The 19,830-nt window shown below is 39.4% G+C and overlaps 3 protein-coding genes across 4 annotated transcripts; 1 reads left to right on the top strand and 2 right to left on the bottom strand.

Annotated features, from left to right (window-relative positions):
* The first annotated feature begins 25 nt into the window (after nt 1-25).
* Nucleotides 26-1,505, top strand: LOC142528507 (uncharacterized). The gene is made up of 2 exons (XM_075633557.1): nt 26-280; nt 339-1,505. The coding sequence occupies exons 1-2, from the start codon at nt 26-28 to the stop codon at nt 1,503-1,505; spliced, it is 1,422 nt and encodes a 473-aa protein (XP_075489672.1).
* A 4,332-nt stretch (nt 1,506-5,837) lies between these two features.
* Nucleotides 5,838-8,265, bottom strand: LOC142528248 (uncharacterized). Of its 2 annotated transcripts, XM_075633285.1 has the most exons (4): nt 8,204-8,265; nt 7,139-8,035; nt 6,499-7,037; nt 5,838-6,423 (listed from the first exon to the last, which is right to left on the bottom strand). In XM_075633285.1, the coding sequence occupies exons 2-4, from the start codon at nt 7,998-8,000 to the stop codon at nt 5,839-5,841; spliced, it is 1,986 nt and encodes a 661-aa protein (XP_075489400.1). In that variant the 5' UTR covers nt 8,001-8,035; nt 8,204-8,265; the 3' UTR covers nt 5,838. The 2 variants fall into 2 exon arrangements, with proteins under 2 accessions (XP_075489400.1, XP_075489399.1); XM_075633284.1 differs by lacking the exon at nt 8,204-8,265 and having other exon boundaries at nt 7,139-8,144.
* Nucleotides 8,266-8,349: 84 nt separating this feature from the next.
* On the bottom strand, nt 8,350-8,849 carry LOC142528251 (pyridoxal 5'-phosphate synthase subunit PDX1.3). The gene has a single exon (XM_075633289.1). It carries the CDS (start codon nt 8,698-8,700, stop codon nt 8,377-8,379), a length of 324 nt encoding a protein of 107 aa, XP_075489404.1. The 5' UTR covers nt 8,701-8,849; the 3' UTR covers nt 8,350-8,376.
* Between the last annotated feature and the right edge of the window lie 10,981 nt (nt 8,850-19,830).

Raw genomic sequence — 19,830 nt, 5'->3', positions numbered from 1 at the left:
GGAACTTGCCACCTGATCACTGAGAATGCAAACACGGTCGCGTACAACTCATGATGCCCAAGAGGAGCATGGACGCCCTCCTCCAGCTCATCCACAGCATGAGGAGTTCCTGATCACGCCTGAGGTTCTGAAGGCATTGATGGAGGAAGCAGCATCTCGAGCTGCAACCGAAGTCGTGGCGCAGTACCTCGCGACTCGACAGCAAGACATCGAGAACAGGGGAGCGCGCGGCGAAGGAGTCCGTTCACATCACTCAGAGAGAGTCTCGCGAGAAAGAGAGGTAGTCGGGACCAACGAAATGCCACCAACAAACCTAAAGAAAGGGACTGCCCTTCCAGATGACGAGGGTCATAAGCCATGCACCTCCTTCCCGTCAAAAACTCCACGACAAAAAAGGAGAAGAGGATGCATTGGCAATTTTACTTGTGCAGCGTAGCCCTTTCACCACAGCTGTACTAATGGAAATGCTGCCGATGGGATTAAAGATAGCGAACCTACCTGAGTATAAAGGAGAAGGGGATCCACAAGATCACCTCGACAAGTTTTATGCAAGGGCAGACCTGTATGACATCAGTGACGCTGCTTATTGTAAAATATTTCGAACCACCCTATCAGAACAAGCCCTCACTTGGTTCAACAAGCTACCCTCGGGGACAGTAGGCAGCCTGGGGGAACTCACCAGACGTTTTCTTCAACAATTTTCCATTAATAGGAAGTATCCCAGAACAGCGTCGTACTTGTTCACCATAGTCCAAAGAGAGGGAGAGAGCCTGAGAGAGTTCGTACAACGATTCACTCAAGCCGTTCATGAGGTCCCGTACGTCAATCACGATTTACTAGCAGGAATCATGCAGCAGAACCTCCGTCATCGAAGATTTAAAGAGTCAATAGCGGGAAGACCCCCGAACACTTTGGAAGAATTACTGGAAAGAGCAGAAAAGTACATTCGCATCGAAGAAGCAGCGGAACCTCGTTATCTTGCCAAAAGAAAAAGAGAGGATGAGAAATTCGAAATCAAGAAAGAAGAAAGATGGATAGCTCAAAGCCCTCATCCCCAGCATATTCCGCTGAACTCGCGCTTGACGGACATATTAGTGGTAGCCGAGAAGCAAGGTCTTTTGCAACCCCCTCGCCCTATGAAAGAAAACTCGAAAAGACAGCAATCTAACAAATACTGTCGTTTTCACAAGGACAAAGGTCACGCCACAGAAGACTGTTTTGTCCTGCGAGCAGAAATAGAAAAACTCATCAAGAAAGGATATTTGGGCAGTTTTGTGGATAAGTCACGAGATCAGCAGGACAATAAGCGCTCGGAGTTCCAGCGCGAGACCAACCCTCCGAGAGAACACGACAACCAAGGGAAGCGACCCGAAAGGATAGAAGATAACCTGCCTACTGGAGGAATCATCGCAGTGATTTCTGGAGGCCCGGCGTGTGGGGATTCGAACAGGGCGAGAAAAACCTTAATTCGCGCAAGCAATGCAGGAACTTCCATCTCCGATTAGTATCAAATCACACACCGTACTCGAGATAATCCAATCAAAGGAAGATTTGGTTTTTGGTGACAGTGACATGGAGTTCCCTCGCGGGGAACACAATGACGCCCTAGTCATATCCGCCACCATTTCCAATTTCTGGGTGAAGAAAATACTAGTGGATTCAGGAAGTTCTGCAGACATCATTTTTTATAATGCATTTGTAAAATTAGGAATTGACAATGCCCTACTAGCCCCGGTAAACACCCCTCTAGTCGGATTTGCAGGGGAGGTAGTTGAAGCATTGGGAGAGGTTACCCTTCCCCTTTCCTTGGGGTTTTACCCACTAAGGACCACCAAGATGGTCAGGTTTCTTGTAGTAAAGTCTCCATCCGCGTACAACATTATTTTGGGACGACCTAGCTTAAATTTGTTCCAGGCGATAGGTTCTACGTATCACATGAAACTTAAGTTCCCTACCCCCGAAGGAATAGGGGAGGCCACAAGTGATAGCCGATTGGCGAGAGAATGTCATGCCATCACCTTACAAGGGACATCAAGTCACCGAAAGAGGCAGGCTGCCCCAAAAGACTCATCACACAGAAGTAAGCAGAAGATGGAGCATCATCCGGACAACAGCGAGGTTCATGTGGTCGAGAGCGAATCAGGAAAGAGACGAAAGACTTAAAGCCGCAGAAATACTAAAAAGTATAGAAATAATACCAGGAAATTCCAGGAGCAAGGTCAAGGTCGGAACGGGTTTACTAACTAGTTTAGACGAAGCCCTGACAGCTTTTCTGAGAAATAACGCAGATGTGTTTGCCTGGGAGGATGAAGCACTGCCCGGAATACCCCAGGAGTATGCACTCCACAAACTCAAAGCAGATCCAAAGATAAAACCAATTAAACAGAAGAAAAGAACGTTCGGTCTCGAGAAGAGCAAACATATCAGTGAAGAAGTAGAAAAGCTGTTAACAGCTAAGTACATCCGCCCTGTCATGTACCCAGAGTGGTTGTCAAATGTCGTGCTCGTTCCGAAGCCGGGAAACAAGTGGCGTTTGTGCATAGATTTCACTGATCTGAATAAAGCATGCCCTAAGGATCCTTTCCCGTTGCCAAGAATTGATTCATTGGTCGACTCCACCGCCGGGTGCGACATGCTCAGCTTCTTGGATGCGTATCAAGGCTACAATCAAATTCGGCTAGCACCCGAAGATCAGGAAAAAACAAGCTTTGTAACTGATCGAGGGATTTACTGCTTCGAGGTGATGCCATTCGGATTAAAGAACGCGGGAGCAACTTACCAACGGTTGGTAAACAAGATGTTTGAAAAAACAATCGGGCGCAACATGGAAGTGTATATAGACGACATGCTTGTCAAGAGCATACGGGCTTCAACCCACACCGAAGATCTCAAAGAATGCTTTGGCATTCTGAGAAAGTATAAAATGAGGTTAAACCCCGAAAAGTGCACGTTCGGGGTCGGAGGAGGAAAATTCTTAGGTTATATGGTCTCAGTTAGAGGGATAGAAGCTAATCCCGAGAAGATCAATGCAATTTTGAACATGTCTCCTCCGAAGACGTTGAAAGGAATACAAGAGTTAACAGGACGGATCGCCGCTCTTAATCGATTCATCTCTCGGTCGGCCGATAAGGGCCTGCCATTCTTCAAAGTGCTTAAACAAGGAAAGAGATTCAAATGGACGGACGAGTGTCAGCAAGCCTTCAACAGCTTGAAGAAATACTTGACCACACCACCCTTACTTGTAAAACCATGTGAAGGAGATACATTGTTCCTTTATTTGGCAGTCTCAGCCGAAGCAGTCAGCGCAGTGCTAACCTTGGAGGAAGGGCGCGAGCATAAGCCAGTATATTACGTGAGCAAAACATTGCAGGGGGCAGAACTTCGGTACACCAATATCGAAAAACTAGCCTTGGCGCTAATCACCGCAGGAAGGAAACTACGTCCTTACCTCCAATCACATCAGGTAGTAGTATTGACCAACCATCCCTTGAAGAAGGTACTCTCCAGCCCTGAGGCATCCGGTAGGATGGTCAAATGGGCGGTGGAGTTGAGCGAATACGGCTTGGAGTACCAACCACGCCCAGCGGTCAAGGTCCAGGTTCTGGCAGATTTCATAGTGGAGATGGAGGTAAAAGGTGCAGAATGTTCCAGCCCCGCTTGGACACTTTTTGTTGATGAGTCTTCCACTACATCAGGAAGTGGAGCTGGGATATTATTAGAAAATCCGCAGGGAGACAAGTTTCAAGTATTCCATAAAGCTTCAATTTTTGACATCAAATAACGAAGCAGAATACGAGGCTATTATAGCAGGATTAAAGCTAGCTTTAGCCGCAGGAGCAAGAAGGTTGATAGCAAACAGTGACTCCCAGCTTGTGGTTAACCAACTTCAAGGGACTTACGTGGCTAAGGAAGAAAAGATGGCCAAATATGTGCTCCGGGTTAATGATTTGCTCTCACGTCTAGAAAACTATGAGGTAAAGCAGGTACCCAGGGCCCAGAATGAAGTAGCAGACAGGCTAGCCAAGATGGCGAGTTCTATGGCAAATATTGACAATAGAAAGGTCACTTTTCTAGCAATTACTAAGGAAGAAATGGAGGGACCAACTCTTGACATTCTGTGCGCAGGAGAGGATGAACCTAGCTGGAAAGATGAAATCATCAGTTTCCTGATGCAAGGACGCCTACCAAAAGATCCCCCTACAGCCCGAAAGCTTCGAATAAGAGCCGCCCGATTTACAATAATAGAGAATGAGTTGTACAAGAGAGGCTACTCCTTACCGTACTTAAAGTGTCTTGCTCCCAGTAATGCTAATTACGTACTTCGAGAGATTCACGAAGGAGTTTGTGGAAATCATTTAGGAGCAAGGGCATTGGCTGGAAAAGCTCTGCGACAAGGATATTTCTGGCCTACAATGAGGCGTGACGCAGAAAAGTTAGTAAGACATTGTCATGCATGCCAAGAGCACGCAAATATCAATCATCAGCCAGCTACGCTCTTACAACCCTTGGAGAGCCCCCTGCCTTTCGCGCAATAGGGAATGGATATCGTGGGACCCTTTCCAGTAGCTTCTGGGCAGAGAAAGTTCCTTCTTGTTGCCGTCGATTACTTCACGAAGTGGGTAGAAGCTGAACCTTTAGCTAAGATAGCTGAAAGAGACATAATAAACTTTGTGTAGAAGAATATAATCTGTAGGTTTGGAATTCCACAAGCCTTCGTCTCGGATAATGGAGCACAATTCTCAGGTTCCAAATTAAGAAAGTGGTGTGAGGGGTTTTCCATCAAGCAATTCTTCACGTCCGTAGGAAACCCTCAAGCAAATGGACAAACTGAAGTTACAAATCGTACTATCTTACAGCACCTCAAAACCCGATTAGGAGCAGCCAAAGGCAAATGGGTGGATGAACTGCCGAGTGCCCTCTGGGCTTATAGGACTACGTCACGCACCTCTACCGGAGAATCACCCTTCAACTTGGTTTATGGGGCAGAAGCAGTGGCTCCCGCAAAAATAGGAGAACCTTCCATGAGAGTCCAAAATTATACTCTAGCGGATAATGAAAGAGCGATGAGGTTATCTTTGGATCTCATAGACGAGCTCAGGGAAGAGGCATCACTCCGTGCAGAAAGATGCAGAGCACAAATGGCCAGAGCATACAATAACAAGGTTAAGCATAGATCATTTCAAGTAGGAGACTTAGTCTTGAGGAGGGCAGAAGTCTTGCGGCAGATAGGAAAACTTGATCCAAAATGGGAAGGCCCGTACAAAGTGATCGAGATAATCAAAGGAGGAGCATATCGTCTTCAGGGACCAGATGGGAAGAACTTACCAAGAACATGGAACATTGCGAACTTAAAGAAATTTTACATATAGACTCCGTGTTTCTATTTGTTTTTACTTGAAGAACCGTCAGTGGCAAGATGTTGTTTCCTGAGTTACGTTTATCAATAAATTTAAATGTTTTTCTTTTCTCTTTACATATATATATATATGTAGCACACGCAATAACCATCGCGAGACCCAAGATGTCACAGAGAGCCACCGAAGCATAAGAGGCTTGGCCAGCCCAGCGGGAGAGTGCTCAGACACTATAAGAGGTCACCAAAATAGAGTCCCGGGATACCTGCCCTAGGGTAATAACTTCCCGTCGAGACCATAGAGGCTTAATTATGCCTAAATTCACATTCAACTAAGCAGCAAGCATAGAATATGACCAGAAGAAAACGTAAATTAATGCCCAGATGACATAGTAATCAATATAAACCTCGATCAAATAAAATAGTTGTGCAAAAATAGCAATCTCAGAATAAAGGTCAGCCGAGTCTAGTGGCAAAGGCAAGAATTATCCATCCTCGATAGCTCCGTCTGCAGGGAGCAAGTGCAGTGCACCAATGACCTCGCAGTCAGCGTCCTCCACTGGAGGAAACTCTGGCAGAGAGTCAACATGAGCAGGGTCATCCAACTCTGACACATGAGGTGAAATCCTCATTACCACCTCCTCAGGAACCAAGCCTGTCAAACGAAGCTGGCGGCGACAGTCTCGCACCACCTCATCATGGAGACCAAAAGCGTGACTGTAAACCTCATCAGCAAAGGCCGGAGAAGCACGAAAGGCTGCTAGTGCTTTCTCATCAACACCCGTCACGAAAGACTTCCCCGCCTTAGAAGCCAAGAACATCCCTCCAGTTTTCACCTCGATATGGTGCTTGTCATAGAGAGAACCAAGCTCTTTACGCAATTCCTCATCATCTCTGGTCTTTTCTTCACATCTCTTTGTCAAGCAAGAAAGATCATCTTGAAACTTCATGTTCTCCGATCGAAGGCGTTCATTTTCTTCCTTTAATTGAGAAAGCTCTCGGCGAAATCGAACCTCCTCAGCTCGACCTCTCTCCTCTCGAGCCTGGTAAGCACAGGCCAGGGACACGGCCTGAAAAGAAAGAAACAAGTGGTTACATCACATAAACATCCCTGCAGACAATGCCATGAGGGGCGAGGAAAGCACCTGACAGCCTATCAAGGCCAGGGAGTGGGATAGAGCAGCGGGAGGTTGAGGGACCAGATGGGCCATGTCATGATCACATATCATCTCCCTCCCCTTTCTCCATCCCATGTCAGGATCGTCTGTATCCCAGAAAGACCCCACTCTCTCCTTAGCATTAACTCCTTCCAAGAATAGAGAGTTCTTCCGAGGGCCTCGAGCAGACGATATCGGATCTCTGCGACCTTTCTTAAAGTTTGGCGGGGTGGCCACTTCGCCTTTCCTCTTGCCATCGTCGTGTCCTCTAGTACACTGGTCCTTTCTTTTATCCATAACAACTCCCGGAGCATGGCTATCAGTGGGCATAGGGTGAGGCCCCTGACGACCCTGAGAACTAGACCCTCCTCCACAACCAGACTGGGGGTGCAACCCTGAAGTAGGGATAGAGGGTCGGGGAGCGGGAGGGTAGCGCCGGTCATCAACTCTTTTCTTTTCTCCAGTAGAAAGAGGCCTGCCCATAGTGTCTTCGCGAGCTTGAAGGGTGGCCAAGTTCACGCGCAACCCTACAAGGAAAATAAGGGGCAATGAAGCATAAAAAATTCATAAATCAAATGTAAAAGCGAAAAATAGTGCAAAAACACAATTAGAGCAACAAAAGAGATACCGCAGGCCAACAAACTCTTAGGATCGAATAAATCATCAAAAAACCCCAGGGTTTGACACTGAACTTGCAAATGTCGATGAATCATTCTCATTTTCACAACACTACAACTAGAGCTCCAAGTTGAAGGTACGTCCCACCAACTATCTTTTACAAAAAGAAAATGGGACCGCCAATCCCCTCGAGTCGAGCGCAGTCTGACCATAAACTTGCAACCAGCACGAGGTTGAAAGTAGACGGAGTATTCAGGCTTAAGGCATCGTATTGAGAAAATAGAATGGAATAGAGAAGTAGTAGCCTGAATTTGAAACTCTTTTGCTCGATGACAGAATCCCAGGAAATAAGTAAGTGAGTTCGGGGACAATTGACTGAAGCTTATACCTAAAGTACGAATAACCTCGACTAGTAAGGAATGAGGAGGGATAGAAAACCCACTATTAAAATGGGCCAGGGTCATGGTGAAATACCCTGCGGGTGGGTTATGATAAGAATCCCCCAGGCCAGGAGCCTTAAACTCATAGTCAGATGAAATTTCCAGTTTACCACTCAAACATTTCACATCCTGAGGAGTCAGAAGGCTCTGATCTAGGTCCCCGGGAATAACTTCTTGATCAGGACTATCACCAAGTGAGGGATCGTGAAGGCAAGGAAGAGGCACTTGGGGGATGGGAGTGGAACGACTCTCAAGATCTTCCATTAAATCGTCATCACCCAAAAAACCCAAGTCACCAAGGAGGGTAAGATCACCCAAAGAACCCAAATCGCTCAAGAGGGACGGAGTGTCAGAGTGGTAGGAGTAAGTATCTGAAGCTTCGTCCCGACTAGAAATACTCGGAAGAGGAGATTTGTGCATACGACTAGCCATTAATAAGGAGTACTCCTTGCCACGCGGCGCACACCCTGCAAAAAAAAAATTAAATTAAAATTTATCAGCTACCCCAAGTAAAGTAGCGTCAGGCACAACCCAATTTCAACCCACAAATAATACTAACCCAATCCCTGGCCCAAAACAACCCAACCCAATCCCCAGCCCAAATCACCCCAACCCAAACCACAAATAATACTAACCCAATTTCCAATTTCTGGCCCAAAACAACCCAACCCAAATCCATTCCACAAATCAACCCAACCCAATCCCCAGCCCAAATCACCCCAACCCAAATCCAATCTACAAAGCAACCCAACCGAATCCCTAGCCCAAATCAAACCAACCCAAGCCCCAACCCAATAACTTCAAGGATCTAGGCCTCCATGAAATGGCCAACTCGAGCCTTAGCTACGACAGGGATGGTGACCGCCAATTTAATCTCCTTAGTTAGCTGGGGATCCGACATACGCGCCACCCCACCTTGAGCCCTGATATCCGCCGGCACGCGTTCTAAAGCCATGACAGCACCCGCACCTGCTTCCTCCGCGATACGGGCTCGCTCGGCATTAATCACGTCCATGATGACGCCGCCGCAGAGCATCTGGGCAAGGCCCACCTTGACGGAGAAGGGAGACTGTTTATAAACCTCCGTAATTGTGCAGTTGCCATAAACGGTGACGACTCCGCTCCTGGACATTTTCGTTCGATCGAGTGATGGTAAAATCGCAGTGGCTGCGCTCGAGATAAAGGACGGGGCTAGAGCAGACAGAAGTGAAGGTGCCTCACAAGATCAACAGTAAAACAAATAGAAGAAAGGAGAAACACGATTGTTTCATGGAGCAAATTCAAAGAATAAAGGAGGAGCATTTGAATAATATATATTATATAATATAATATAATAGCAACATTAATGACTCATAAAGAAAGAGAACAAAGCAGAGAGGATACCTGACATGGCGGCGGAGAATCAGGAGAGGATGAGGCGTGTGGGTCCCTTTTATAGGGGGTAGAGCTTAACCTAGTTGCAAAATTAAAATAGAAAACAGAGTAAGTTTTTGTTGAGTTATTATTATTATTTTATTAGGGGCGTAGGAGATAGCTTTTTCTTCTGATAAATTATTACTCTCGATCACCTTCGATAAAGTATAGGTGTTTCAGAGTAGGGGGGTTTATGATGGGTATTAGTCTAAAAAGTGATTTAATTTTGTAAGTTAGGTAATTAATGTTGTAAAATTGGATTGGGCCATTAATTAAGGATTAGGCCTAATAGAGAGCCCATGATAATCAAAGCACATGGTCCATCAAGGAAGCCTATAAATAGGAGCTATCTCACTATTTTAACGGAGATTGACATTATCTCATTATATGCTCCAAAAGTCTCTAGCTTTTGTGAGTACATATTTGAGGCGTTTGCTAGCTTGAGTGTTGAAGGATTTTTCGCCGGGTATCTCCCGATACCTCTAACCTCATATCGTGACATAGGTGGCGACCCCGAAATTTACTGATGTGGACGCGAAAGTAGTGGATATTCTCTAAGAGTAACTTGACCACCCGAATTTCGCCAGCATCATCTTGCATTCTACTTATCGTTTTTTCCGTTGAATTTCTCTATTTATTGGTTAGCTCTTTCACCAGTTATAATTTTTTTTTATATATTACACTTTGGACTACTTTATAATAACTTAGACTAGCGAGGTTGTAATGTTTGATTACTAATTATTGAGTTTCTCTCTTTTTGTGTGATATTGTATCTCATCGGATAGAGATATGGTTTTTTGCATTAAAAAAATAGAAATCCTAATGTCTACTAGTTAGAACGAATGTTCCACATTGTACCATAAATTATGACATTTGCATGCTTGGAGAAGAGGCATCAAAGGTACTCGAGTTGCTCGGATATTCACTAACCTTGATAAGTTCATGGTACAATCAAGAAGCAACTATTTTAATGCAATTCTGTGCATTTATTTAATAGATTTATTGTGAGATTGTCTCATGAATCTTTATCTGTGAGACGATTCAACTATGTTTATATTTAAATAATAAGTAATATTTTTTATATAAAAAATAATAATTTTTCATAAATAACTCAAACAGGCGAATGTCTAACAAAATTTATACGTAGGAGCGTCTCAAAAGAATTTGTGTGATATTTCTATATATATTATGTTATTTAAAAAAATTGAAGTTGTCATGGCTTAAAATTGTGGTTTGTCCCACACTTTCTTATATGACATGATATGATGCTTGGTCTTCGAGATAACTCAATCTTGTTGGAGGGTAAATTGGATATTTAAGGGTCTCTTGAAATCAAAATAATGGTGATGGCGAGGCTCCTGTCTTCTGTTGAGGGAGGGTAAAGGCGTAAAATAACTTTTTCGCCAGGAAAAAATGAAAAGGGCAATATAGTCAAAACGAAGAAGACAAATGATTGATTCAAAGTGCAAGCAGAAACTGCAGAATAACGTGGGGGGTTGAATAAACTGGATCGCTTGGAGACATGGTGGGGCTGTCCAGCGGAAGCTGACGTGGCTATTTCGAGCAATGTGATTGGTCCTCTTCTTGACGTGTTATCACCTTGTCTTGATTGCGAAGCTGAGTCAATTAGGACAACGTTTTTAAATGTCAAATTATTATTATTATTATTATTATTATTATATATACATACATATATAATCAAGATTATTTTATTTATTAAACGGAGCGAATCTAATATACAGAAAATTATAAAACAATAGTAGTGTATGTTTGAATTAGTGGAGCATATTAACGTTTTGATCGAGAGTTAGAAGTTTGATTTTTCTATCCACGTTTTAATCGAATGAACTTACAGTACAGAGTTTATTCAGTATAGTTTATCTGACAAACGCCATTGATAGACTATTACATTTTGTAAATTCAGACGCTTATCTAAGAAAGAATATCGGCGGCAGGTTCAATATATGTGATAAAAAAATATATAAGATAATATTAACAATAAATGAAATTATATATACAATAGATAATTTAAAATGAACCTAATGAATGGTATATTCCCGTGTGTTGCTAATAAATACTGGGTGCATGAAAATTGAGGTTGACAAAGCTCCATCGGAGTGATCTTGGCCGTTGATTTGAGTTAAAGCAATTTCGGGCACCGACGAGGAAAGGGTTGTGGGATATTGTTGGGTGTTAGGTTGTATTCAAAACTGGCCTGTATAACTGGATTTTTTTGTCAATCCTAATCGATCTCTCAATTATCATCATCATTTTTTCCGAATAAACTTAAAAAGTTAACATAATAATTTGTAAATCACATTGATCAGATAAATTAATAGGCTCAAAATTGAGATTGCAGAAGTTCGTCATACACTATGATCATTCATGCTATCTTTGAGACATAAACCTGTCAATTATTGTTCTTTTCATGAAACCCTGTAATATATAACTGATTTTATATCATATTAATGACATAGTTGTAGATAGTATAAATATTGTTAAAAAAAATTTAAAGATATATGTTTTTATATCACTGAAACCTAAATAAAGCATCAAATTAATTGTTTATTGTTTTTATAAATTATTATTGCTCAGTTTTTTTTTCTAATTATTGAGGCTGTCGAATATTTATTTTTAGGCCTAACAAATTTATCGCTGCTAAGTGGCGGATTTGGTCACACATATATATATATATATATATATATAATGTTGATGACATATATACAAAGTGTAGATTCCTCTCTTTCTTTGAAAGTAAGGAGGGAGTCTGACCATTCTAGATTCTTGTATTTGCAGCGACAATGATATATTATTTTACAATAATTAATCTTATAAGTTTGACTAGCTAAGAAGGCCAGCATCCATTTATCATTCTACACAAAAACTTTTTATGAAATCCTTAGTTTTTATTCTAATAATAAGGACGTCGCCTCAAGCGGGTGCAGAAAAAACCAGGAAACTTCGTACAAAGTTTCGAGACCAAGAAAATATGGGGTAAGTGTATAAATTATGTCCCCGTTTTTATCCTCTCTCTTCATTCTACTCAGTAATAATTACTTAACACTTAGAAACCCACATAATGTATAACGTTTCTGGCAGCTCCAAAAACAACACAATGTTTGATTCTGATCGTTCCAACGAGAAGAAGAAGAAGAAGAAGATGGCAGTAGCAGTAATATTGCTTTCTTCGGACAAGGATATCACCAAACTCAAGAGCATGACGAATATCAATTCTTACCAGCCATTACCAGTCCGAGGAGCGATAAAGCGCAGGATTTTCACCGAACTTGTTCGTTCCTCAAGGATCTGTTTCTAGGGTTTTGTCCGTCTCTTTACAGGACGAGATTGATCTGTCAGGAGTTATGGATGAAAAATAAAGCTGTTCTTCCATGTTAACTATCCTGGCAGCTTACCTATACCTACAACTTAATTTAAATTTCCTTTCCGTTTTATGCTTTTCAGCTTTTTCCTGTTGATCATGTGAGGTATGATTGTTAGTCCTTTATTTGTGTCATGTTTCAGAAAGTGCTATATATATTCCTCATCAGTTCATCGTATTTTATAGATGTTTATATACCTGTGCTGTAATATTAATTCATATATAAAATACAGTCCTTGTGCTTTCGTGTTCATTTGATCTGATATGTAGCTCTACTGTATATCAATCGGCGGCTTGCTAGAGAAAACGTGGCCGGGATCATACATATTGCCCAAAGTGGAAGACAAGAAAATGGTAGGCCGGACTGAACCTCCTTTATATCTAACAAATCTAGTACTCTTGTGTCGGTTATATAGAACACCAATAACAGGAGAAGGACTGAAGAAACTAGGTAGTCCATTACTGGACATGGATCGGCAGAATGCTACAAGCTCCATGCAATTCACTGCGGTACTATGTTCGATGGAGGCTGCCACCAGAGTATTTTGGGAACTGCAAGCACAACATAGTCACCGGCCACCACCTGTTGGCTTTCTAACTTCACTTCTATTTTCTGGTCATTCCGCTGTGTCGATCACTGGCAGTATAAGATATCTGCAGCCTTAGATATATATATATACACACATATATATATGCCTTCGGTCGAACGATGAATCTGGAACGTGTTATTTCATGTGAATTTGATCAAATTTTTAGATAAAAACAAACTAGTATATATTAATTTGATCATCCCATGCACCTTATCTCTGTATATACACACACGCGTACAGACACATATACATGTATTTTTTAGTAGACCTACGCATGAATTTCATTTTCCTGTATTTCAACGAAAAATATCAGAAAAGGGGTTTTTAATTTTTAATTTTTTATTATGATTAAAATAGATATTTAAATTGTTAATTTTATATATAATTTTTTAAAAAAATCCGTTAATTCTGTTTTAATGAGAAATCGGTTCGGTTCACTTAGCCTCCAACAATTCAGTTAAACCGGTTTTCAATTAATTGGGTTCGGTTTTTACGCCCCTAATCCAGTCAACTGTCAATTATATTCACTATAAAAGCCCTCTTCTTTTTATTTATTAATTATTATTATTATTTCTTGTAAGTAATATTTCTTACTTCGTATAAGTAAATAATTTTTTTAAAATTTCTAATTCTTTTAGTATATCTCTGATTATTTAGTTTTCTGACGGAACGCCGACCCTAATCGATCAATTTAATACCAAGGCAAGCAGATCACTGGAAGAAATATTTTAAAAATATTTATATCATTTTGTATGAAATAATTATTCTACTGGGTTAAATATTTGTGTACAAATTTATTCATATAATCACATGTTAAATCTATGTTTTTTAAAATTAAATATAATATAATAGTTACTGTAATTATTATTTTATATTTATTGAGTATTAGAGTAAATCAATTTTATAATAATTCTGAAATAGTTTTTAGAAAAATAAGAGAATTCAGAGCCAATGTACCTGAGCATTAGCAACATATTTAAAATAATGTATTTAATACATTATTATAAGTATAGAAAGAAATAATTAACATAATTTCTTAAATTATTATTCTGACAATTAAATCTAACCATAGATAAAAAAATTAAAGAAAATCAAATTTAGCATTTGGCCTACGCGGTTTGAAAAGTATTGTAGACGTCGTGCATCAAATGGCCAACTCCACGGAAAAAATCGAAGTCCACGTATGTATGATTAATATTTAAAAAAAATTGAAATAAAAACATAATAATCCCATCCCTATCATTTAGGATTGGAAACGCGAGTGCAAAGTATAAAATATAATATATTGTTTTAGGTGATATATTAGTTAAATGTGAAGATTAAGACAATGTTTGTAAATGATTTTCATAAATTTGGAGAATCTTTGTAAAAAAATATATTTGCAAATATTATCTAAGTTACTGATAAGTGGTATGACTAATGATATTTGGATAGATCAGCGTGTGGAAAAAATTTCATAAACCACATAATCAATCATATTAAATCATTAACAATTTGAAAAGCATAACTAATGTCATAAACTTGAATTTTTTAAGATTTGTCTTGAATCTTCCAGATCTACGCGCTATTATCTTTGAGATAATACTTTAATTTTCTCTTCTGAACTATTTTCTTAACTGAGGAGGGAGATAACAGAGAACATGATTGCGCGCGATCTAAGGATTATTGTATTTTGATATTTCTGTTGTAGCTCATCATAAAAACAAAAATTATGCGTATGTTTCTACATATTAAAGACTCACAACCTATTTGATACATTGGCCAAATTACCCGAAACATTAGTTGATAACTTTATTTTGAGCTTAACTTAACAGAGAAACCACAAAGTATAATTATTCAAGTATAAGCTAGAATAAAATTGATCCAACACAACGTACAAAAAACTTATATAAAAGAGCCCCATGGATAGTTCGGCAGATGCCAACTGGATCGACCACCAGTGAGTGGTATGACTAATCGTCCTGAAATAGCCCGTTGCAAGATTTTACAAACCACTATTACTTTGCGGCAAGTAGTTACTATTTCCGGATAGTCAGTACTAGAGATCTTAGTTCCGTATGATGTCCGAACTGGATCTACTAAAACATAACATCAATCCCACCACGGACGTGCCTTCGTCCCTATTGTTTATGGGGAAAGTACCGCATGGGTACTCTCTCTAGTCCTAATTTATCGTGGATCCTCTAAGTGCTAAAGGCTACAATGATTATTCTATGTTATACTTTGAGTATTTTTCTACTTATTGGTCAAGTGTTAATCTTTGACTCATCAAAATATATGTTAACTTACATAAAAATGTGAGAGATCTATGTGATATAACGATATTAGAATATGAGGAAAAAACTCGTATAACATAGACTAACTCGGACTGCTATCGGTGAGCGTAGGTGGTCTAAGGCTCCCCACACGAACGGAATTTAAAGGGCCCAAACTTTCCATTTAAACCCAGACCCATTTATGGGTCCAATAAAGCCGAGTCTCTGTTGAGGACTCGGAGGCCCTTTTTAACTCCATTGAATTAATTTGAAGGTTTAAACTTTAGAGCTCTCGCTAATATTTAAGATATAATCAAATTTAATATCAAGTTGAGTAAATTCAAACTCATATACTAATTATACTATAATTGTTTTAATTACAATAACTTTTAAATGCTTCTAATATTGTAATGATTTGAAATCCATTGTGATTAGTAATATACTTATGTATAAATAAGTAGAGAAACGATTTGAATTTTTTTTAAATTATCTAAACAACTAAAACATATTTAAATATATAGATTTCAAATTCTTCTATCCAAATACAACCTAATTGACTCGAGTCTATTCATGAACTAATATCCAAATTCTAACTTATAATTTGACATATACATTCAATTCCACTCAAAAACCAAATTTCAAATTTTAATTATTTCAATTAGAGTTCGGCTCAATCAATAATTGAGATTGATGCGATCCGGGTGAATCGGGTGAGCGGAGTCAGGGCAAGTCCACCGGATCTGATTTATGTTTTGTTTAAGGAAATGAGCGAGGAGATAAATCTGTGAGCTATAGCTTCCACCGTGACCTGCAGACAATGAGATGAACTCGTGAATGGGCGTTGGAGGGGTGTCCGACGTGGCCACTTCAATGCTTAAGTCAGCAGTGAAGATGATAACCAGTGTAGCTTTTAGAGAAATAAAGACTACTGGTGTAAATATGTGTGTTTTATGTGTGAGGGTGAATTCTCCAGAAAACCAGAAATGGGATCCAGATTCCTACTTTAAATGAGAAGTATATCTGCTATTTATTTGAAAAAATGTGGTAGATATCTTGTTTTCAGTGCCTACTTACCACTTGATTATTCTAGATGTTGACTTCCTGTCACGCCACCCTACTCTTCCATCATGTCACATCAATAGGATTCTGTCATGTACGCTTCTCGAGACAAGATCTTATCTTCTGAATCACTCGAGTGCGGTACTGTTATCAAAGTAGCCCGGGTAAAAATCATCCGGGAGTTTATATGAGAGCCCGGGCTTCTGGTTGTTCGTGGAGTAGAGCCCGGACATCTCTCTGCCCGGCTGCTGAAGAAAGCATTCTGCATATTGACCCTATTTTTGGAATCCATTTAATATCCCGGGTCATCCATGATCCGGACTCTTACGAGGATATCAGAGATAGTAGCCAAAATTGTTATTAAAGTTTGCATATTTTGTGTCTTTTTGAGAATAAAACCATCCATTAGAATCCGAAGAAAAAGTCACGAGCTACAATACTTAATAACCAAGGAAGCAACGTGCACTTAAACCACTCGAAACAAGACTGTGACTTTGACGACTTGGTGAGCTAAATGATGTACAACTTGGTTAGCCTCTCTTGTCACAATTTTCAGAGATAAGAAAGCCGTAGGCTCCAGAAGTGGCCGTATTTCTGATATAAGCGTTCCTTCCGACCCTAGATCCTCGTCTCGATGAGTTACTGCTTAAACCAACAGGAGGGAATATGAAAAAATATTGATATTTAAACAGTTTCCAATTCTGTACTTTTAATCAAACCCGATGAGTTACTATTTATTTTGTGTCTTGATTCCATAAAGTTATGCTGTGTTTTGGTTTTTATCATTTTTTTTAGAGTGCTGACGTGGCGGCACATGACACATCATCATTTCTCAATATCATATCATTATTTTTTAATGACACTTCAGCATTTTCCGACATCATGTTAGTAATAAAAAAACACAAATTAAAGCAAAAGATTTAACCTAATTTATATGACCGAAACATAAAATAGACAAACTTAGATAGCTGATATCCCGGGATGTCCCGGGTCATGGATAGTTCCCGGGATAACCCGAGACATGAAGCCGAGTTATGGATAATGTTCGGGTCAGGAGGATGGATTATTCCCGGGTCATCAAGACTGATATGAATGGAGACTGCCCCGGACGTTGAGAGTGTGACTTGACAGGGAGAATGTATGGAGAAGCCAGTCAAAAAGCCGGGCCATCGAAACACCCGGACTTAACTGCCCGGGCTATTGGATGCCCGGGCTCTCATGTAAATGCCCGAGAGGCACTCCACCCGGGCCACTTCGATAAACGTGCCACATTTAATTACACCGACAAAGTAGGGTGTGTCTGGCCGACCTATCTCTGACACCAGTGCAAGTGGTTGACAAAATCAAGTAGGCTAGATGTGACAAGTATGAGATTTGACATGTCAGAACAATAAGGTATAATCAGCCGCCCTACTATAATTAATGTTCAACTCAAAGAACGAGTTCATCATTACATCTCCTATTATAAATACCAGGTTCACTCTTTGCATTTACTTTCTATTCAGATATTAAATACACTCATTTATTGTGCATTTGCTACACCTTCCACACCAATCTCACAACCATCACTTGGTTACATTGTTTTCTTGCTCGAGTTATTCACTGACATAAGCATCAGAGTGGCCACGTCGGACACCCCTCCGGCGCTCATTCACGTGGTTACTTTCTTGGTGGCAGATCTTCATATCTATTCCTGGAAGCAAGCTTTTAATCCAGACACTTTGCTCTTATTTTGTCCAACATCTTGATAGTAGATTCGGTGGGGCATCCGACCCGGATCACTCATTTCACCCGGATCACATCAATAGCCATTTTAATTATTTTCTCATTAATAATTCTTATTGGTGTGTAACTATTTAGGTTCAAATAAATCTTGAATAGATGTTTGAATATTTTGAAACCTTTAATATAATTTTAATATAATAAACAATGTATTGAATCTTGCGAGTATTTGAAGAATTCCACCTAAAATCACACTTAGCTGCCGAAGTAAAAACCGTACCATAGCGATGGATTAGTATTTTACTGTTTGAAACTTTGAGTTTTCAATTATATCGGCGCATCTTAAATCCACAAAGCTATCTGTCGTTTCACATCACAAATTAAAACACACAATTTTTATAAACTTCTCCGCACAATCATAAATCCAAAATAATTTTTTTTTTGAATCGCATCACTTCACAGATCATTCTAATTTTTATTTATTTATTACTATCATAAATATATGTTTATCATTTAAAAAAAATTATAATAGCCATCATAATTAATTAATAAATAATATGTTTTTTTATTTAATAGGTTCATAATACAATTCAATTTAATAATTAATATATAATAATTATCTTTAATTATAATTTTCACTTTATATTTAGTTTTGTTTACGAAAAAATAATTTAATAAAAAAATTATTAAAAGTTCAAAAACTTGAATATAAGATAAAATACTATAAATCCATACGTACATCAACTCCAAATAATTAATCAAAGTATATAGATTATTATATCCATTAATTTTGTATTTCATGTCACATGTCAAATAATATCTTATAAATGATAATATTAATTTACCGAATTGCTGTATTTTTATATATATATTTTCTTTTTTTATTATTTAAAAAAAAAAAAAAAGCCGTATACATGTAGGCACTTATAGCTAGCTAGCAATTAATTCGGATTTGTTGACAGTTCAGAAACTTCGGCGAAATGAAAAGGGCTCCCTGACCCTCCACTCTATCCAGAACTATAAATAAGCACAATCATCATAGTATCACATAGATCTATAGGCATAAAAATATACATACCTTAATTTTCTGTCTTCAAGAACAACACAATGTTCGATTCTGATAATGTCAGCGAGAAGAAGGCAACAGCACTGTTGCTTTCTACGGGAAAGGATATCAACAAACTCAAGAAGTACATCACACCCAATTCTTACCCGCCTTTGCCAGCCCGAGGGGCAATAAAGCGCAGGATTTTCTCCCGACTTCTTCGTAGTTTAAGGATCTGTTTCCAGGGTTTTGTTCGTCTCTTCGCTGGACAAGATTGATATGATCTGTTGTAAGTTATGAATGAATGATGTTCTGCAATGTTAGATGTCCCGACTTTTTTGTTTCAGATTTTTTTTCTTCCAGTTTTTGGAGGTATGCATGATTGTTCGTTTTATATGCATGCCATATTGCCATGTACTGCTTGTTTTCAGTAAGTGATATTCCTCATCACAAGTAGCTGTTCTTTAATATTCATATGTAATAATAATAAAGTCCTTGTGTTTTCGTGATCATGATTTAATCCCTGCAACTCAAGTTGATTTGCAGAAAGTATATATATGTATATATAGTGAGAGAGAAGGTGGGATCATCAAATTCAAATTTATCAAATTTGGTTTGAAATTTACAGTAAATACTACGTTCAATATTCCAGATCGATCCATCGTTGGATCAAAGGCATATACGCTACTGAGCTATATGTGTGTGTGTGTGTGTGTGTGTGTGTGTGTGTGTGTGTGTGTGTGTGTGTGTATTTCTTTGGAGAGCTCCTAACTCAGATGAGAAATTCCACTGTAGTACT

Source organism: Primulina tabacum, chromosome 16 (assembly GCF_025594145.1).
Source record: "Primulina tabacum isolate GXHZ01 chromosome 16, ASM2559414v2, whole genome shotgun sequence".
Taxonomy (NCBI): Eukaryota; Viridiplantae; Streptophyta; class Magnoliopsida; order Lamiales; family Gesneriaceae; genus Primulina; species Primulina tabacum.
This window is presented reverse-complemented; position numbering and strand designations above follow the sequence as displayed.